This window comes from Myxocyprinus asiaticus, chromosome 50 (assembly GCF_019703515.2).
Source record: "Myxocyprinus asiaticus isolate MX2 ecotype Aquarium Trade chromosome 50, UBuf_Myxa_2, whole genome shotgun sequence".
Taxonomy (NCBI): Eukaryota; Metazoa; Chordata; class Actinopteri; order Cypriniformes; family Catostomidae; genus Myxocyprinus; species Myxocyprinus asiaticus.
The window spans coordinates 18,881,003-18,898,528 of record NC_059393.1 but is presented as its reverse complement, the minus strand read 5'-3'; the positions used below and the strand labels follow the sequence as shown (position 1 = coordinate 18,898,528).

Sequence of the window (17,526 nt, the reverse complement as noted above, 5' to 3'; positions counted from 1 at the left end):
ATTATACATGATTATGAATTTCAAAAACAGATTAATAACAACTTATTCTAGGGATCTGAATTATATTCAGTATGGACTAACATCTTTCATAAACATAATGCCTTAAGATGTCAAAACATTTTTACTATATGACTTGTAAAGTGATACAGTTAAACATTTGCATTAGATATGCAACTATATTTACAAGCTTATTCAATTTCTATCTGATCTAAGTATTGCACTTGCGATGCAAAGGACCAGGGAACGAATCCTGAAGAGCACACAAGTCATCTTACATTAGTTTTTATGATACTGGAAGGAGTGTGCCTTATCGTTTAGGTTTAGGGTTGGGAGGTAGCACCATACAGTGGACATTTCACTTCGGAACTGCCGCGATACACGAAAGGAGACACGTAATGCAATTTTGCATAAATGTCACCACACCATGTCATTTTCATGAGACCAGACTGTACTGTGCAGCAGTGGTGGGGGCTCAACTTTGAAACCTCAGCTTGCCAAGCTTCAAGCGACTCATAATTTTGAAGTAGTTAAACTACCATCAAGCTATGCTGTATTGTGTACTTACAGATACAAACGTAATACAGTAAAAAAACAAAAAAAACAAAAAAAAAAAAACAGGAATACATATTTTATTAACCATACGTCCTAACCCCAACCCCAACCCTAAACCCTAATTTTAGAGCAAAAATCAACCTCCAAATTATGCTCACCATTGTTTATGTGAACAAGATTACTTCCTGGTTTCCATGGGACTATAGCCCGCATATTTAAGGCTGAATGTGCAACATGCTATCAGTAACGCCACAGGAAAAAGTAAACGCCTTTAAATTGATGTAAAACATGTCAGTAAAAATTCTGTCCATAGCTATTCTGTGACAGCTTCTGTTCTACAGATTTAAACCGCCAGTTTCTGTTGTCAGCTTCAACGATTATGAAATTGAAATGAAAACAAATAAACCAAAACATGTCGAAAGTCCCTAGACAAGCAGGGAGCATCTGGCTCATTTGCACTCTTTGTGACAAGGAATTACAATGCTTAAAACAAGCATCTATGTCCAAGATGAAGCAGCCACAGAGAGCACTTTTATCTTATTCAAGATTCTATTCAAGACTCTCCTGCAAATGCCATTCAATACTTCTCTAAATCTTTTGTTCTACCTTCTTTCTTTTGTCCTATAAAAAACTCCAATTATTTCAGTGTTAATGCATTTTGCCGTTAACTCTTCAACATTGAGAGTGTGACTTTATCGCTTAACTTCCTTGTCTTTTATAGCAGCACTCTCTCTGTCTCTCTCAGTCTCTCTACTATAGCACAGCATCATAAATCAGTTTAAAATCCAGAGTTCAATCAAGCTTAATGAGCCATTATTACTCAATATTACACATAACGAGCTCTGGCGGCCCAGTGGGGCAAGGCTGGCACACTATGCCTGTTTTCCACCCTGAGTAATATACAAAAGGGCATCGATGAAGGGAAGGGTGCAGATAGATAGCCACACACAAATACACATTACTTTTTACATTTTTGTCTATCAGTGCAACTCATTTGATGCAACAAATGCAGGGCTCCACAACAAGGATTTAAGTTCAGACACTAGGTTCAGTAGTTTAGATTTTTAATCACTGGCCACACCACAAAATCTTATTTTTGAGCTCTGAAATGCCAGTTATTTTTAGAAAATAAATAAATAAATGAGTATACCTTTTGTTTATTTGTTGGACTGATGTGCATGTGCCTGCTTATCCCCCTGTGGAATCCATCAATTAAATAATACAAAATTGCTCTCGTATTGAGGTGAGGTGAGTCAAATGTACTCAAGGGCAGAGAGTATTTGCATGTGTCAATTTGGGCATTTCTAAGTGATTGAACACACACACACACTCATAATTTGTACCTTAAGGTCACTTCCATTGAGTCGCATTCTGTTTATTCTGCGCCCGCTGGGCCTGCTAGTGTCAGTCCAATAGATCAACTCCTTCCTGTAGTCAAAGTCTAGAGAGATGACATTACTGAGTCCCTGCAGAGAGACAGGCAGAGAAAGACGAAGAGAGACAGAGTTAAAGATAGGAACGTAGAGAGAGTTAGACGAGACAGAAAAAAAAGAAAAAAAAGAAAAGAAAATGTAGTGTAGTTTCAGTTTTTCCCAACCCGATCTCATGACAAGTCGTAATAATTAGTATGAGTTCGTAAGAATTGTACAAGTTGGCTTGTACAACAACGTACGACTTTCACTTACATAGAAGAAAAAAACGAACCAACGAAAGATGTTATTACGATTTTTATCCCCTTTTCTCCCCAATTTGGAATGCCCAATTCCCACAACTTATTAAGTCCTCATGGTGGCGTGGTTACTCACCTCAATCCGGGTGGCGGAAGACAAGTCTCAGTTGCCTCCGCTTCTCAGACCGTTAATCCGCACATCTTATCACGTGGCTCATTGTGCATGACACCACAGAGACTCACAGCATGTGGAGGTTCATGCTACTCTCCGCGATCCACGCACAACTCACCACGCGCCCCATTGAGAGCGAGAGCCACTAATTGTGACCACGAGGAGGTTATCCCATGTGACTCTACCCTCCCTAGCAACCGGGTCAATTTGGTTGCTTAGGAGACCTGGCTGGAGTCACTCAGCACACCCTGGATTCGAACTCACGACTCCAGGGGTGGTAGTCAGCGTCAATACTTGCTGAGCAATAATGTGGTTCGCTCTCAGTGGGGCGCGTGATGAGTTGTGCGTGGTAATGCGTTCAACAGGCCATGTGATAAGATGCGTGGGTTGATGGTCTCAGACGCGGAGGCAACTGAGATTTGTCCTCCGCCACCCAGATTGAAGTGAGTCACTATGCCACCATGAGGACTTAGAGCACATTGGGAATTGGGCATTCCAAATTGGGCAGTTTGCCTGAAAGAACACAACACGTTTGGATGTCTTAGGCACGATTTTGTTCGTACCGACAAACGCTTTGAAAATATAAAAACTTTCATGAATCCGAGAATTTCCGTCAGACCGGATTTACGAACGATTTACACAAAAATTTGTTCTGCTTGTGTTTCATGAATGAGGCCCATTGTTAGAAAAACTACCCCCCCCCCTCCCCCCCAAATAAAAAAAACAAGGTAGCCTTTTTGACATTTTTATTGATAATTATAAGGAAATTTCACTCTCTCTCTCTCTCTCTCTCTCTCTCTCTCTCTCTCTCTCTCATATATATATATATAAGATATATTATAAGGAAATAATGGGGGTTTGTGATCGGGAAACAAGGAGAGTCAGACTTAAATTTGCATCATAAACTTGAGTCTTAGTTTTAACTAAAATGTTAAGGGTTTGAGGTATTTTAGAAGGTTTTAATATGGTAAACTATGTTCTGTATGTCAGAAATGGAAACTAAAAACTTTTATAGTTATTTTTTTATTTATTTTTTTGTAATTTGGCTAGCTTTGGAAACCATGGAAATGTACAGTATATTAGTTTAGTTACAGTTTTTCCAATTAATTTAGTTTTATTTTTACTTCAGTTTACAAAAAATAAATAAATAAATAAATAAAAAAAGAGAATACATTATGTTTTTGCCTTTGTTTTAGAAAATAATATTGGTTTTTAAAACAGCCTTACTGAACTTTTTATTGATAAGAGATAATACAGAAAACGGAGGAAATAATAGGGGTTCGTGATTGAGAAACGACAAGAGCATGTGCGTTAACAACTAGGCCATTTCGTCTGATAAGCTACATTGAAATAGTTAGATTTTCTGTTAGTTATGTTGGCTTGACGAAGTCAACATACTGTTATTCTACAAATTTGATTTAGAGTTTTTCCAAAGTCCCTAAACCGAGACCAAAATATCTGACACTTACGGGGAGTTAGTGAGCTTTCAAGCTACATCCACCAAACCTGGTACAGACCTTCAGACTGTTCTGGAATAGTGTACAATGTTATTTCTAACTAATCAGAATTTCCGTTTTCACACAGCGTACGCTCAACAGTCAGAAAAATCCCATTCACTTACATTAATAAAATGTTCAAGCAGGCCAACAGAATGCTCGTTAATTCAAATTCCAACTATAAAAAATGTCAAATGTAAACAAACCAACAGAAGGCCTCTTATCTGCTTTAAGTTGCACTCTCTCTCTCTCTCTCTTTACTAAAAACTAAATGGATGGAATTGAATTCGAGCACCACAGTTTAACTCGACAGAGCGTAAGCCAAAAAAAAAAAAAAAAAAAAAAATCTTTAGTAGTACAAAGCAATCAATGAAAATTTTTTTCAAATAATTTGATCTTTACACATATATTTAAAATTTGTGAGTTGAAGCAAACAAACCAACAAACTGAAGACCTTCAAGAAAGTCTTCAAATCGGATCTAAATTCATAAAATATAAACAAACATTGAAATCACGCCTCCTTTAAAGGAGACCTGAGCCAATCACTTTCTCAGTAGGAGTCTTTCATTTTCTCATGTCTCTCTCTCGCCGTCTCCTTTACTCAACCCCCACCCCCTGCTGCGTTTGGATCTAATTTGCTGGACCAGACCTTTTAAATCAAACTGATGGAGTCCCTGACTGATTAATCAACCCAAGCGTGGGTTTTTAACTGCTCTTTAAATGGCAAGAAGTTCAATCTCTTAACACACAGGGCGTGAGAGAGTTTCGTATCCATCTGTCCCTTATAGCCGTATCGCTCATGGTTACTTTTGCATTGAGAAGAGGGCTTTGCACAGATTTAAAAACCATAGCTGACATTGTCATTAATGATGTTTATCACTGCAGGTTGATATATTCACAATAGATGAAGAATAATCAAAGCTGAAGACTGTAATTTGTGTGGCACTATCATTATCAAACCGAATTACAAATATAATGCCAGCTTTGAGAAAAACTTGTCTAAGAAAATTCTCATTTTACCATCCTGGGAAGACCTTCCACATTATGCAACTGAGGAAGTCTTTCTGTTTTATTGCGTTATGCACATATGTTGAATACATCGGTATTACTATGTTACTACTATGATATTAATATGTTATTACATTAAGACAGAGTGAAAAGAACATCTTGACTTGTAAAGGCATAACAGGTGGCTCTTAATATTATGTTTCCCCTTAGAGCCTTTTTTTTTTATTCATCCCTATATACTCAGAGCATGTGCAGTTTTATAAAAGAAATAAGTATGAAATTGCAGGGGAACACAGAAAATACAACAGACAGGAGGTACAAAAACCCAGTTTAATTTCAATGTTGACAACATTTTTATCAATGACAACAGTGATTAAAAGAAAAATAAGTGATCGATATGTATATATATATATATATATATATATATATATATATATATATATATATATATATATAAGGAAAATTATATATCGCAGAGCCCTGTTTCTGTCGTACCTGTTTCAGAAGGGTGTAATTTGATCCATCCAGACTGATCTTTCTGATCTCATGATGGTCAGCAAGAATAAGAAAAGGTTCTTCAGCTGAAAAAAAAAAAAATAAAAGATACATTTCCAACAATCATCCATGCAATTATCTAATCAGCCAGTCGTGTGGCAGCAGTGCAGTGTATAAAATTATACAGATATGGGTCACCAGCTTCCATTAATGTTCACATCAACCATCAGAATGGGGAAAAAATGTGATCTCAGTGATTTGGACTGTGGCATGATTGTTGGTGCCAGATGGGCTGGTTTGAATTCTGTAACTGCTGATCTCCTGGGATTTTCACACACAACAGTCTCTAGAATTTACTCTGAATGGTGCCAGAAACAAAAAACATCCAGTGAGCGGCAGTTCTGCAGATGGAAATGCCCTGTTGATGAGAGAGGTCAACAGAGAATGGCCAGATTGGTTCGAACTGACAAAGTCTACAGTAACTCAGATAACCGCTCTGTACAATTGTGGTGAGAAGAATATCATCTCAGAATGCTATTATGAAATGCGGGTTGGAGTTGTTTTGGTGGCACAATGGGGAACTACACAATATTAGGCAGGTGGTTTTAATTTTGTGGCTGATCGGTGTAGTATATATATTGCATATATATATATATATATATATATATATATATATATAGTTGTGCTCAAAAGTTTGCATACCCTTGGAGAATTGGTAATATATGTACCATTTTTAAAGAAAACATGAGTGAGCAGGCAAAACACATTTCTTTTATTTCTTATGGAATTCATATTGAACTGTAGGTTATAACAGAATGGCACAATCATAAAACAAAACATGGCAACAAAGAAAATAATGAAATGACCCCTGTTCAAAACTCTGCATACCCTTAGTTCTTAATACTGTGTATTGCCCCCTTTAGCATCAATGACAGCTTGCATTCTTTTGTAATAGTTGTCTATGAGGCCCCAAATTCTTGCAGGTGGTATAGCTGCCCATTCGTCCAGGTCATGCAAAGTCTCTGGTCGTCTTGCATGAACTGCACGTTTGAGATCTCCCCAGAGTGGCTCGATGATATTAAGGTCAGGAGACTGTGATGGCCACACCAGAACCTTCACCTTTTTCTGCTGTAACCACTGGAGGGTCAACTTGGCCTTGTGTCTTAATAAGTGATTGAACAATACTGACTGGCATTTTCAAGGCTTTGTATATCTTTTTATATCCTTTTCCATCTTTATAAAGTTCCATTACCTTGTTACGCAGATCTTTTGACAGTTCTTTTCTGCTCCCCATGGCTCAGTATCTAGCCTACTCATTGCATCCACATGAGAGCTAACAAACTAATTGACTATTTATACACAGGCTCTAATTGCAATTGAAAAAGCCACAGATGTGGGAAATTAATCTTTAATTGCCATTTAAACATGTATGTGTCACCTTGTGTGTCTGTAACAAGGCCAAACATTCAAGGGCATTTAAACTTTTGATCAGGGCTATTTGGGTGATTTCTGTTATCATTATGATTTAAAAAGGAGCCAAACAACTATGTGATAATAAATGGCTTCATATGATCACTATTCTTAAATAAAAGACAGTTTTGTTTTTTGCATGATCAGTCATATTTTCAAAATCAATGCCAAAATTTCACAATTTCTGCCAGGGTATGCAAACTTTTGAGCACAACTGTATATAGTGTTGTCATGGTACCAAAATTTCAGTCGTCGGTACCGATACCAGTAAAATTTCAGGGTTCTCGATACCAATTTCGATATCAAAGAAAAAATTTAATAATATGATAATGTGCTATTGAACACACTCCTTTAGCCCCAAGTTAAATTTCAATGTAAATAATCAATTAAAAGATATGCATGTTTCCTTCAAGTGTTTCTAACACTTGTTTGCTTTTAAGCAGGGCCGTACTGAAATCGGTTTTATTTTTTCCCCAAATCCTTTTTTCCTTTTTTATTTTTATTTTTTAATTTTTTTTCCAGAAATCCATGTTTTAAAGTTTAATTTCATTTCACTATCAATATGGTTTCTAATCAAAAAATTTTCCTTAAACTTTTAAAAACTTTTAACAAGTAAAAAATAGAACAATTACTTATCAACATACCGTTGCATTTTTTAACAAACTTTTTCAGTACAAAAGCACTCTTGCTTGTGATATATTACTTAATTTTTATTATTATTACAATCATAATTCATTAATCATTATTTATTATTATTATTATTATTATTTCCACAGTGAGGATTAAATTAACTATACAGTTAATATATTTCTGTTGCAATTTCTTCAATTTCAGGTGTTCAGCTTTTATTATGAATCATGCTTTTATTTTAACGTGTATTTTTTATGGATAAACAGTTCGCTACATGGCCCAGTGTGATCGTTAAAGCGCAAATGCTGTGATTTAATTATATAAATTATATAAAAATAACATTTCAGAGTGGATTAGTGTTCTGCTCAGTCATCTCTCATACAATGCGAATGATTCTCATAGTCTGTGGATTTTCCAGTGTATGAGCGGTCTGCTTCACACATTTATTTAAAGTCATGCAGCTCATACAGACTAAGATTGCAGCATTTCGCAGATTAATAATCACACTAAGACATATCACGGTTTTAATTTGATTAGTTGTGCATTTCAGTGAAAAAGAAGTAACAGAGCACACGCTCAAATAAGTGTGTGAGCATTTAAAAGCAGTCGTGTGTCAGTAAGACAGTGTGCGGGTACCTAATTAAGTCGGTGATCGGTACTACTGGTACTGTAGAAACACTGGTATCTTTACATCTTTTTTATTTTAGTACCGACTTGGTACCGAAGTACCGGTACTTTTGACAACACTATATGCATTAGCATCATGACTCAGCTAATATCTGGGTCACAAAAATATACACATTTAACATGTTTTTAAGCCCAAAACATTGTTTTACTTTAATCCTTCATGATTTAAAGTCGATGAGAAAGATTCTAAGGTTAAAACACATTCAGTGAAATTAATATATTTGGAAGTCAAATCCTTTGAAAAGCGATAAAAATACGTGTTTGTGTTGCTCTAAGGAATATTCTGGCTGCACGATAAGAGTGCAACTTCAAACTGATGCCTTAAAGAGGCCCTATTATACTTTTGGGGATTTTACATTACATTTCCTACACATGCTCTAAGAGGCTGACCAATCACAACAGACTGGGCCAGCTGACCTATCAGAGCAGACTGGTCTTTTCGGAAAGGGGGGCTTTAAAAGAGACAGGAGCTAAAACAGAGCGTTTCAGACAGAGGACGAAAAGAGGTGCTGCAGCAATAGCAGTATGAGAAAATGTTTTTTGAACATTAAAGCATGTAAACCCATTCTAGTAGACCCCCAAAATAAAATAATGAACATATGAGCATAATATGGGCTCTTTAAAGTTGATTTCCTGTGACCTGCCAACACCTGCATATCCACTTCCTGTCACGATCGGGACTTTGAAATGTCAGTAATACACAAACAGAGCGTGAATACTTGAGTGTATGCAGGTGTGCATGTGTGTGTGCATAAGAGTGAGAGAGGACTGCTTACAAATAAATTACTGTGTTGGTGTACCATGGTACAGTGATGGTATCAGACAGTAAAAGCAGGGTACTTATATATATATACCCTGGTAGAAGTCCATGTAAAAACAAACAAAAAAAAAACATGGAATTACCGTGGTACTCTTTGGTACTTTTTGCTACTTTTCATGTCAGTGATGTTTTGTGTGTGCACTAAATAGGTGTGTGAATGTGTCTTTGTAAATCTTCTGTAAATAACTCAAGGCAGGCTCCATATGTCACACCTGGATTTGCGCTCAGCCAATCAGATCTCACCTCCAGCTGCCGAACTAATTGTATTCAACCTCTTGTTGCTTTCCTCTAAATATAAATCACATGTGTGTGCACGTGCCCATGTGGGGTGTTCCTGGGCAAGGATGACAGTAAAATATGTGTAAGGGTCTACAGGGGGTTATTCACACCTATGCCACTGAAAAGAGCAGCAGTACCTGAGAGAGACCTGCAGCTATGCGGGTGACTGGCGGGCCGCTGGTATCCTTCAGCACAAAGGCAGTGAAAAGATCCGTAGGTGTTGATGCACTGGTGACTGCAGGGAAAGTTCTCAGAACATTCGTCAATGTCGACGCAAGTCCTGCCATCGTTTTTGAGACGAAATCCCGGCCAACATGTACACTAAATAAGAAAAATAAAAATGTGAATTTAAATCATTAGTCTAGTTTTTTCACTGGAAAAGACTTTTTAGAAGCTTAATTTCAATCCAATAATTTGTCCTAAATATATATAAAATTATAATACTTAAAAAAAATATGATAACATATTGCATTCAATCATTCAATTAATTCGCTGTTTGTTTCACGCTGTAGATAAAAAATTAAATTAAATTAAAGGTTCATAAGAGTCATTGTTCTGTAGTCGAACTACAGTGGTTATGCTGTATGTTTCCCACTGCAGATTTAAAAGAATCATCTCATTGCGAGTCATTCGTTTGAGAATTGGACTCCACTGGTCACGCTGTGTGTTTTGCGCTCTTGATTCAAAAGAACTGGCTTAGGAGAGTCATTGTTCAGGAATCAGACTACACTGTTTGTGCTGTAGATTCAAAAGAACTACCTCACTCGAGTAATTTGTTTTTGGAATCGGACTGTCGTGCTGTAGATGTAAATGAACCGGCTCATAAGAGTCATTGGTTCAGGAATCGGAATACACTGGTCATGCTGTACATTCAAAAGGACTGGCTCATAAGAGCAATTCGTTTGGGAATCTGACTATAGTAGACACGCTGTTTGTTTTGCATTGTAGATTATAAAGAATTTGCTCAAAAGAGTCGTTCATCTGGAAATCACACTACACTGTACTGTTTGTGCCAGTGTAAAAAAAACTGGCTCATGAGAGTCATTCATTTGGGAATCGGACTACACTGGTCGTGCAGTGTTTTGAGCAGTAGATTCAAAAGAACCGGCTCTTAGGAGTCATTGGTTCGGGAATCAGACTACACTGGTCGTGCTCATAAGAGCAATTCATTTGGGAATTGGACTACAGCACTATGTGCTGATTGTTTCGCATTAAAAAGAACTTGAAAGAAAGAAGACTCGAAAGTATCGGACTACACTAAACATGCTGTATGCTTCGCATTGTAGATAATAAATGTAAAACAATTATACAAAAATGGCTTAAATGAGTAATTTGTTTGGAAATCAGACTGTACTGCACTGTTTGTGCTGTAGATAAAAAATAAAAAATAAAGGCTAATGAGAGTCATTCATTTGAGAATCGAACAATACTTGTCATGCTGTAGATTCAAATGAACAGCTTATAAAAGTAATTTATTTGGGAATCAGATTACACTGGTGGCGCTGTGTGTTTCGCACAGTAGATTCAAAAGAACCAGCTCATAAGAGTCATTGGTTCGGGAATCAGACTACACTGGTCATGCTGTAGATTCAAAATAAGTGGTTTATAAGAGCATTTCGTTTAGGAATTGTAGATTAGGGAATTGCATAGCAGATTAAAAAGAACCAGCTCAAAAGAATCAGACTACATTAGACACACTGTATACTATGAATTGCAGCTAAAAAATAAATAAAAAAACAGCTCAAAAGAATCAGACTACACTGTTTGTGCTGAAGATTCAAAAGTACCGGCTCATGAGAGTCATTGTTCGGGAATCGGACTACACTGGTAGCACTGTACTGTATGTTCCATGCTGTAGATTCAAAAGAACCAGTTCATAGAAGTTATTCATTTGGGAATCGGACTACACTGAATCAAGTACATAATTTTTTTTTTTTTTACCAACTATTAATACTGGAAAAAAAGACAGAAATACTAAAAAAATGAAAAAAATGAAAAAATACTAATAGTAATTTTTGCAGTGTAGGCGTACATTAAAAATAATATAATAATTAATTATTAAATTCAATATTATAATTAAAATACAAAAAAAAAAAAAAAATTTATAATAATGAATAATTACTTAATACAATAATTGATGGTGTCCTATGGAAGGACACCATTAAAAAAAAAAAAAAGCAAAAAACTAAATATCAAATAACGAAATTGTGAAAGTAGTGAAAAGTTTGGGTCTGCCATGTCCTTGACTATCTGTTTTGTAAGTCAGTGTGCTTGTCAAAGGACAGAGCCAGTATTCTGAGACATCTGCCAAACGAGGCTGCTCTATCTGCCACTCACTGTGTGTGTGTGTGTGTGTGTGTGTCTTCCTTACATGTCATTCTCTGCTGTTAGCTACCTCAACTGCCTGAGTTTTTCAAACTCTAAATACCATTTCTTGTGTAAGCATAATTTTTTTATAAATTCAACATACAAAAGTTAAATGATTTTATGACAGCAAACATAGTATGAATGATTTCTTAAGTGATGTTTTACTTAGTTGGCTGTAAGTAGTATAAATACTGTAAGTACTATTACACATTTCAGCATTCATTCTAGTAAAGAAGATACCATGTAATCCATAAAAAAGTAAAAAAATATGGTCACTCTCGCACACACCTTGTATCCCACGGGCAGGTCTTGGCAGTCCTGAGAACAGCCGCTGACTTTACGGTTTAAACACTCATTAACGTGGCAGTTCCTCTCATCTGAGCGGTCCCCGCAGTCATCATGCAGATTACACACGCTTCCCAGTGGAACACAGCGACCGTTTGCACACATGAAAACCGTACCGTTGCACAAACTTTCTAAAACATGGAGCAGCAAGGCAAAAACGAGAGACAGAAATGGACAAAACTATCAGAAAAGAACTGACACAGATCTCACAGCTACTTATTACATCTACAAGCATAAAAATGCCTTATGTTGTCCTAACCCTAGTAACTCACAATAAAATACAATCTGAAATGAACATTTCAACAGTTTTTAAAAACATTTTCTAGTATAGGACAGGAAATTATGGTTATACGAGGGGGGAAAGGAATCGGGAAATGTTGCGGGCTGAACTCGAACACATGTTGTCCATATAAGCACCACAGGTCAATAAGTTTGTGCACATAACCATGGCTCGTACACATTTTATATAGTCTAAACAACATCATGAAACAAATGGTGGACAGTGGCACAAACACATTCACAAATGTATGAATTCCATTGAATTAGATAACAAAATATCAAAGAAATGGTCCTTTATTTTAAATAAAGATAGCAAATGCACACTTTCCAATCATAACATTTCACCAAAAGAAGTTTGAAAGACTTTAAATGATAAAACAATAGACGTATCTTCAAATGTTAGTGTTACTAGTGTTAATATTACTTCATACAACCACTAAAAATCACATTGAGAGTAGTAGATGCAAAAATGGCTCCAAATAGTGAAATAAGTTCTGAAAAAAGCTCTGGAAAATCTATATTTTGTTATCTAATGCAATAAATTTCATGCCTTTTTAAGTGTGTCTTAAGTGTCCAAATACATTTAGGGCTACAGTATAGCTACTTTATATGGTCTAAACAACAACAACAAGGTCAAAATTAGTATTCAGTAACAATAGTAAAAGTTTACTGTAAACATGATGTAATCATGTAAATAAAATTTTCCCTTTAAAAAGAAATAATAAAACCAATTCTTGATGAGGTTGACTGGGAACAGTAATGGCATCTGTTAATATTAATGGCATATGTATGCACTAAAACCGAAAACTACAATAAAGTGGCACAGCGGTTTCATCAGCCCTTCTCTGCCCATATCAGGTGGCACTGGCAGGAGAACAAGATGGAAAAGGGGAGGACCAGGTGTTCTGACAAATCCCATATGGGACGGAACCCCAGAACCTGTCAATCAAATGCAGTACGCAACATATGAGAGGGACTCGCCTGCAGCAGAACATTTCGGGTTCAATGGCAGCTCGTCTGATTGGTCGAGACAGTCGGGGAAGCCGTCGCACTCCCATTGGGCACTCAGTAAACACCGCCCGTCTGCACAGCGGAACTCCTCCTCTTTGCATAAACGGTACTCTAAAGAGAAAGACAGAGTATGAAATAGTGACAGAGAAGAAGAATATGTAAAATAATTTAGATCAAAGGGGCAAAAAAGTTAAATAGCACAGATGAAGAAATTTCAAAAATATAAAACATATCTATGAAGAATAATAAAGTTTGAAAATAAATACATTAATAGATTTTTAAAAAGTAGAGATGCACAATAGATCGGTAACAATATCGGAATCAATTCAAGTTTTTTCAACATAAAATGCCATCCTCAACACATTTTACTTCCTTAATGTGACATATTTCAGAATTAAACTATATTAATTGAAAAATAAAAAACAGTTAATTACTAATAATTGCCAAGACGTTTGTTTAAAACATTTAAATAAAAAAAAATAAATAAAAAAAAAGAAATCTAGAATATTTCATAATTTTCCATTTAAAAAGTCAATCAAAATATTGGCATTATTTAAAATCCACACGTTTATGCAATTGTGATGTTGAATTAACAAAAAATTAACTAATATGATTTTCATTTTTAAAAACTGTGAGTTTAATATTTTATCAAGCATATTAAAATTATATGATGGAGACATGAATACTGGATAATAAGGAAAACCCATATAAACCATTTATACTGAATCTGTTTGTGTTTGTGTGTCATGTGTGGTTAAAATCGTCTTACTGCAAAAAAATTTTTTAAAAAAAATAAATAAAAAAAATAGCACTGCAAATACAACGCACCAAAGCACTAGATTAGATTTCAGTCAGTCATTATGTGCCTGAATGTTGATTCTTAGATACGAGGGAAGGAAAACGTAGCATCCCTTCTAACCACTGAAACGTCTCATTAACGTTGTGCCAACATAATTACAACACATTAAACAGGGAGAGGAAATAGGACGCAAAGGGATGGTCATTTTTCACTGAAAGTAATGAATCGTTAAACTGGAGCTGCTTACCGCATTCCAGAGATTCGTCAGAACCGTCGCCACAGTCGTCGTCATGGTCACATATGAAACGCCGCGGAACACAGTATTGGTTCTGACACTGGAACATGCTCTCTGTGCACGTGTTGTTCGGAGCTAATGAGAGACAGATGAATCAGAATTAGTGCTTCTTTCATGAGGAAGATCAAGTCATACAAACCTAGATCAGATTTTACCAGTATTGATATAGGTCAAACATTTTAATCAAATTTATGAGCTCAACAGAGTGACTCAAAAAAACACAAACATATTAAAGGTGTAGTTTAATTCTGAAAGCTCAGGGACAGTAGAGGTAAATATTGTGGATGGATGGATGGATAGATGGATGGTTGGATGGATGGATCAACAGATGGATGGACGGACGGACAGACAGACAGACAGACAGATATATAGAATGACAGACAGACAGACAGACAGACAGACAGATAGATAGATAGATAGATAGATAGATAGATAGATAGATAGATAGATAGAACGACAGGCAGGCAGACAGACTAATAATACAACAGACAGACAGACAGATAGATAGAATGACAGACAGACAGACAGACAGACAGACAGACAGACAGACAGACAGACAGACAGACAGACAGACAGATAGATAGATAGATAGATAGATAGATAGATAGATAGAACGACAGGCAGGCAGACAGACTAATAATACAACAGACAGACAGACAGATAGATAGAATGACAGACAGACAGACAGACAGACAGACAGATAGATAGATAGATAGATAGATAGATAGATAGATAGATAGACAGATAGATAGATAGATATGAAATTAAGTTTTTACCACAACCAGCAGCTGCTAGCTCATCGCTACCATCAGGACAGTCTCTTTCCCCATCACATAACCAGTTTCGTGGTACACAAGCGTATGAGCCTGGACAGCTAAACAAACCAGGGGAACAAGTTGTTGAACCTGCAGAGAGAGAGAGAGAGAGGTAGCGACATAAAGAGAGAGATTGAGAGTAAGACACTCACTTTATAAAACCTTCAATCTCAAGCCAACTCAATATTCATGTGTTTTGAGAAAAAAAGCCATGTTCAATCTTTGACACCAAGAAACGTATCAAATGTCTGCCAGATATTTCTGCAAAGTAAATTAAAAAGTTTAGTCAACCTCCTAAGCATTGTTTTGGAAACTTGTTTAAAAATCTGCTTGAGTTTGAACTCAAGTCAACTTGAGTTCCTTCAGGCCCATTTGTTATGAGCAAAGCATGGCAATAAATTTCCAACGATGATTAAACCACAGCTCAATTTTTACCTCCTGCCTCTTTTATGTTGATTTATATCCTTTCTCTCAGAAGAACCAATTCATTGTGTGGCCTACATGTGAATTTGTGGGGCAATTTTACCGCAAATTTCCTCGCTTTCGTCCAATCCATCACCACAGTCGTTCTCCCCATCACAGAGCCACTGTTTGGCGATGCACTTGTTTTTCGAGCAGGCGAACTGATTCCAGAGGCATGATGAATCTACAGGGAAAAGGTTTGAACTTTTAGAACAAACCCAACGGAGACCATAACAGCATTTAAATGAATAGTTCATCCAAAAATAAAACTTCTGTCTTTCTTTATCGACCTCACACCGTATCAAACCTTTTCCATACAAAACACACGGTGACCACTTTCATTTTTTGGTGAATTAAGCCTTAAAAGTACAAAGTACTTCACTTAAGTGTTTTATCTAATCAACATTTCATGCATCAAAAACCAAAATAAGCAAGATGAAAAACAAAAGATTTATGAATACATTTCAATTGTTGTAAGTTTGCCTGTGAAAGCCAAATTGAGTGCGATAACACTGGAGAAAGTTAAACAAGGTGGCCTCCAAAAGCACTGAAATAGATCATATCTGTGACCTCTTTCGCCCTTGCTGGGATTAGAGATTCAACTTAGGACAGCGTTCCTGCACACAAGTACTTTTAAAGTAATTGTCCACTTGCATACACACACACGAGCCATAAAAAGTGCGAGCAAATCTGCCTCTATCAGCAGTGTGGGGAAAGGTCTGAAAGTTTGTTTGCTTGCGCTTGTCATCAGTTTTGTGATATCTCTGCAAACTCAAGACCAAGGTCAGAAAAACAAACGAGAAAACTTTTAAAGGTATAGTTAACCCCAAAATGAAAATTCTGTCATTACTTACTTTTGTTGTTCCAAACCTGTATGACTTACTTTCTTCCTTGGAACAAAAAGCTGTTTATTTTGAAGAATGTTCATGCCTATTCCAAGTCTTTTCCATACAAAGACAGTTCATAGTTACAAAACCAAAAAAGAACCATAAATGTATTCCATTTGACTCATACATGATATTTCAAGTCTTTTGTCACCATTTCAAGGTTTGTGTGAGGAACAGACAGAAATTTAAGTAATTAATTGCTAATATTCTTCCCCTCTAGTGCACTGTTAACTCTAACAGTTGCGATCAGATCATTGAGTAAGTGAGTTGAACTCCAATTTGTGAATAATTTAGTCAAATTGGTGAGTGAATTTTTCAGATTGATTCACGGACAAGCTGCACCTCCAATCAGAAATATTTTGTTTACCTTCCCCTGTGGTGTGACAAGAAGTGCGGTGCATTAGCAGCGCAGGACACCCAGGTTCAGATCCCACGTTGAAACCAGGAAGTAATTGCGTTTACATAATCAGTGATGAGCGCAATTCGGAGGTTGCACTTTTCCCTCTAATATTACATTTTTTATTCCAGTGATGGTTAGCTTTAGTTTAGGATTTGTTTTGGTTTGGGGGTCCACCCGGAAAATGGAGCTCACAGTTGCCCATACGGCCAACAACACTTACCCCTTTGGCCACTTGGGGCAATGTTTTGCATTTTGGTAAGCACAGACCAATTTCTGATGAAGAAAAGTCAACCTGGGGGGCCTGGGTTGCTCAGCGAGTAAAGATGCTGACTTCGAATTCGAATTTGAGTTCGAATTCAGGGCATGCTGTGTGACTCCAGCCAGGTTTCTAAGCAACCAAATTGGACCGGTTGCTAGGGAGTGTAGAGTCACATGGGGTAACCTCATCGTGGTCACTATAATGTGGATCTCGCTCTCAGTGGGGCACGTGATGAGTTGTGCATGGACGCCACAGAGAATAGCGTGAAGCCTCCACACGCGCTATGTCTCCGTGGTAACAGGCTCAACAAGTCATGTGATAAGATGCAC

The 17,526-nt window shown here is 36.7% G+C and overlaps 1 protein-coding gene across 1 annotated transcript in view; it reads right to left on the bottom strand.

The window, feature by feature from the left end:
- LOC127438907 (low-density lipoprotein receptor-related protein 1B-like) overlaps nucleotides 1-17,526 on the bottom strand; it is a 326,009-nt gene that overhangs the window by 68,760 nt on the left and 239,723 nt on the right. Inside the window, exons 51-58 of the mRNA XM_051694811.1 lie at nucleotides 15,716-15,835; nucleotides 15,151-15,279; nucleotides 14,327-14,449; nucleotides 13,251-13,391; nucleotides 11,934-12,121; nucleotides 9,416-9,599; nucleotides 5,393-5,478; nucleotides 1,896-2,018 (exon numbers count right to left, since the gene is read on the bottom strand). Of these exons, the coding sequence (XP_051550771.1) occupies nucleotides 1,896-2,018; nucleotides 5,393-5,478; nucleotides 9,416-9,599; nucleotides 11,934-12,121; nucleotides 13,251-13,391; nucleotides 14,327-14,449; nucleotides 15,151-15,279; nucleotides 15,716-15,835 (1,094 nt within the window). The remainder of the gene's footprint in view (nucleotides 1-1,895; nucleotides 2,019-5,392; nucleotides 5,479-9,415; nucleotides 9,600-11,933; nucleotides 12,122-13,250; nucleotides 13,392-14,326; nucleotides 14,450-15,150; nucleotides 15,280-15,715; nucleotides 15,836-17,526) is intronic.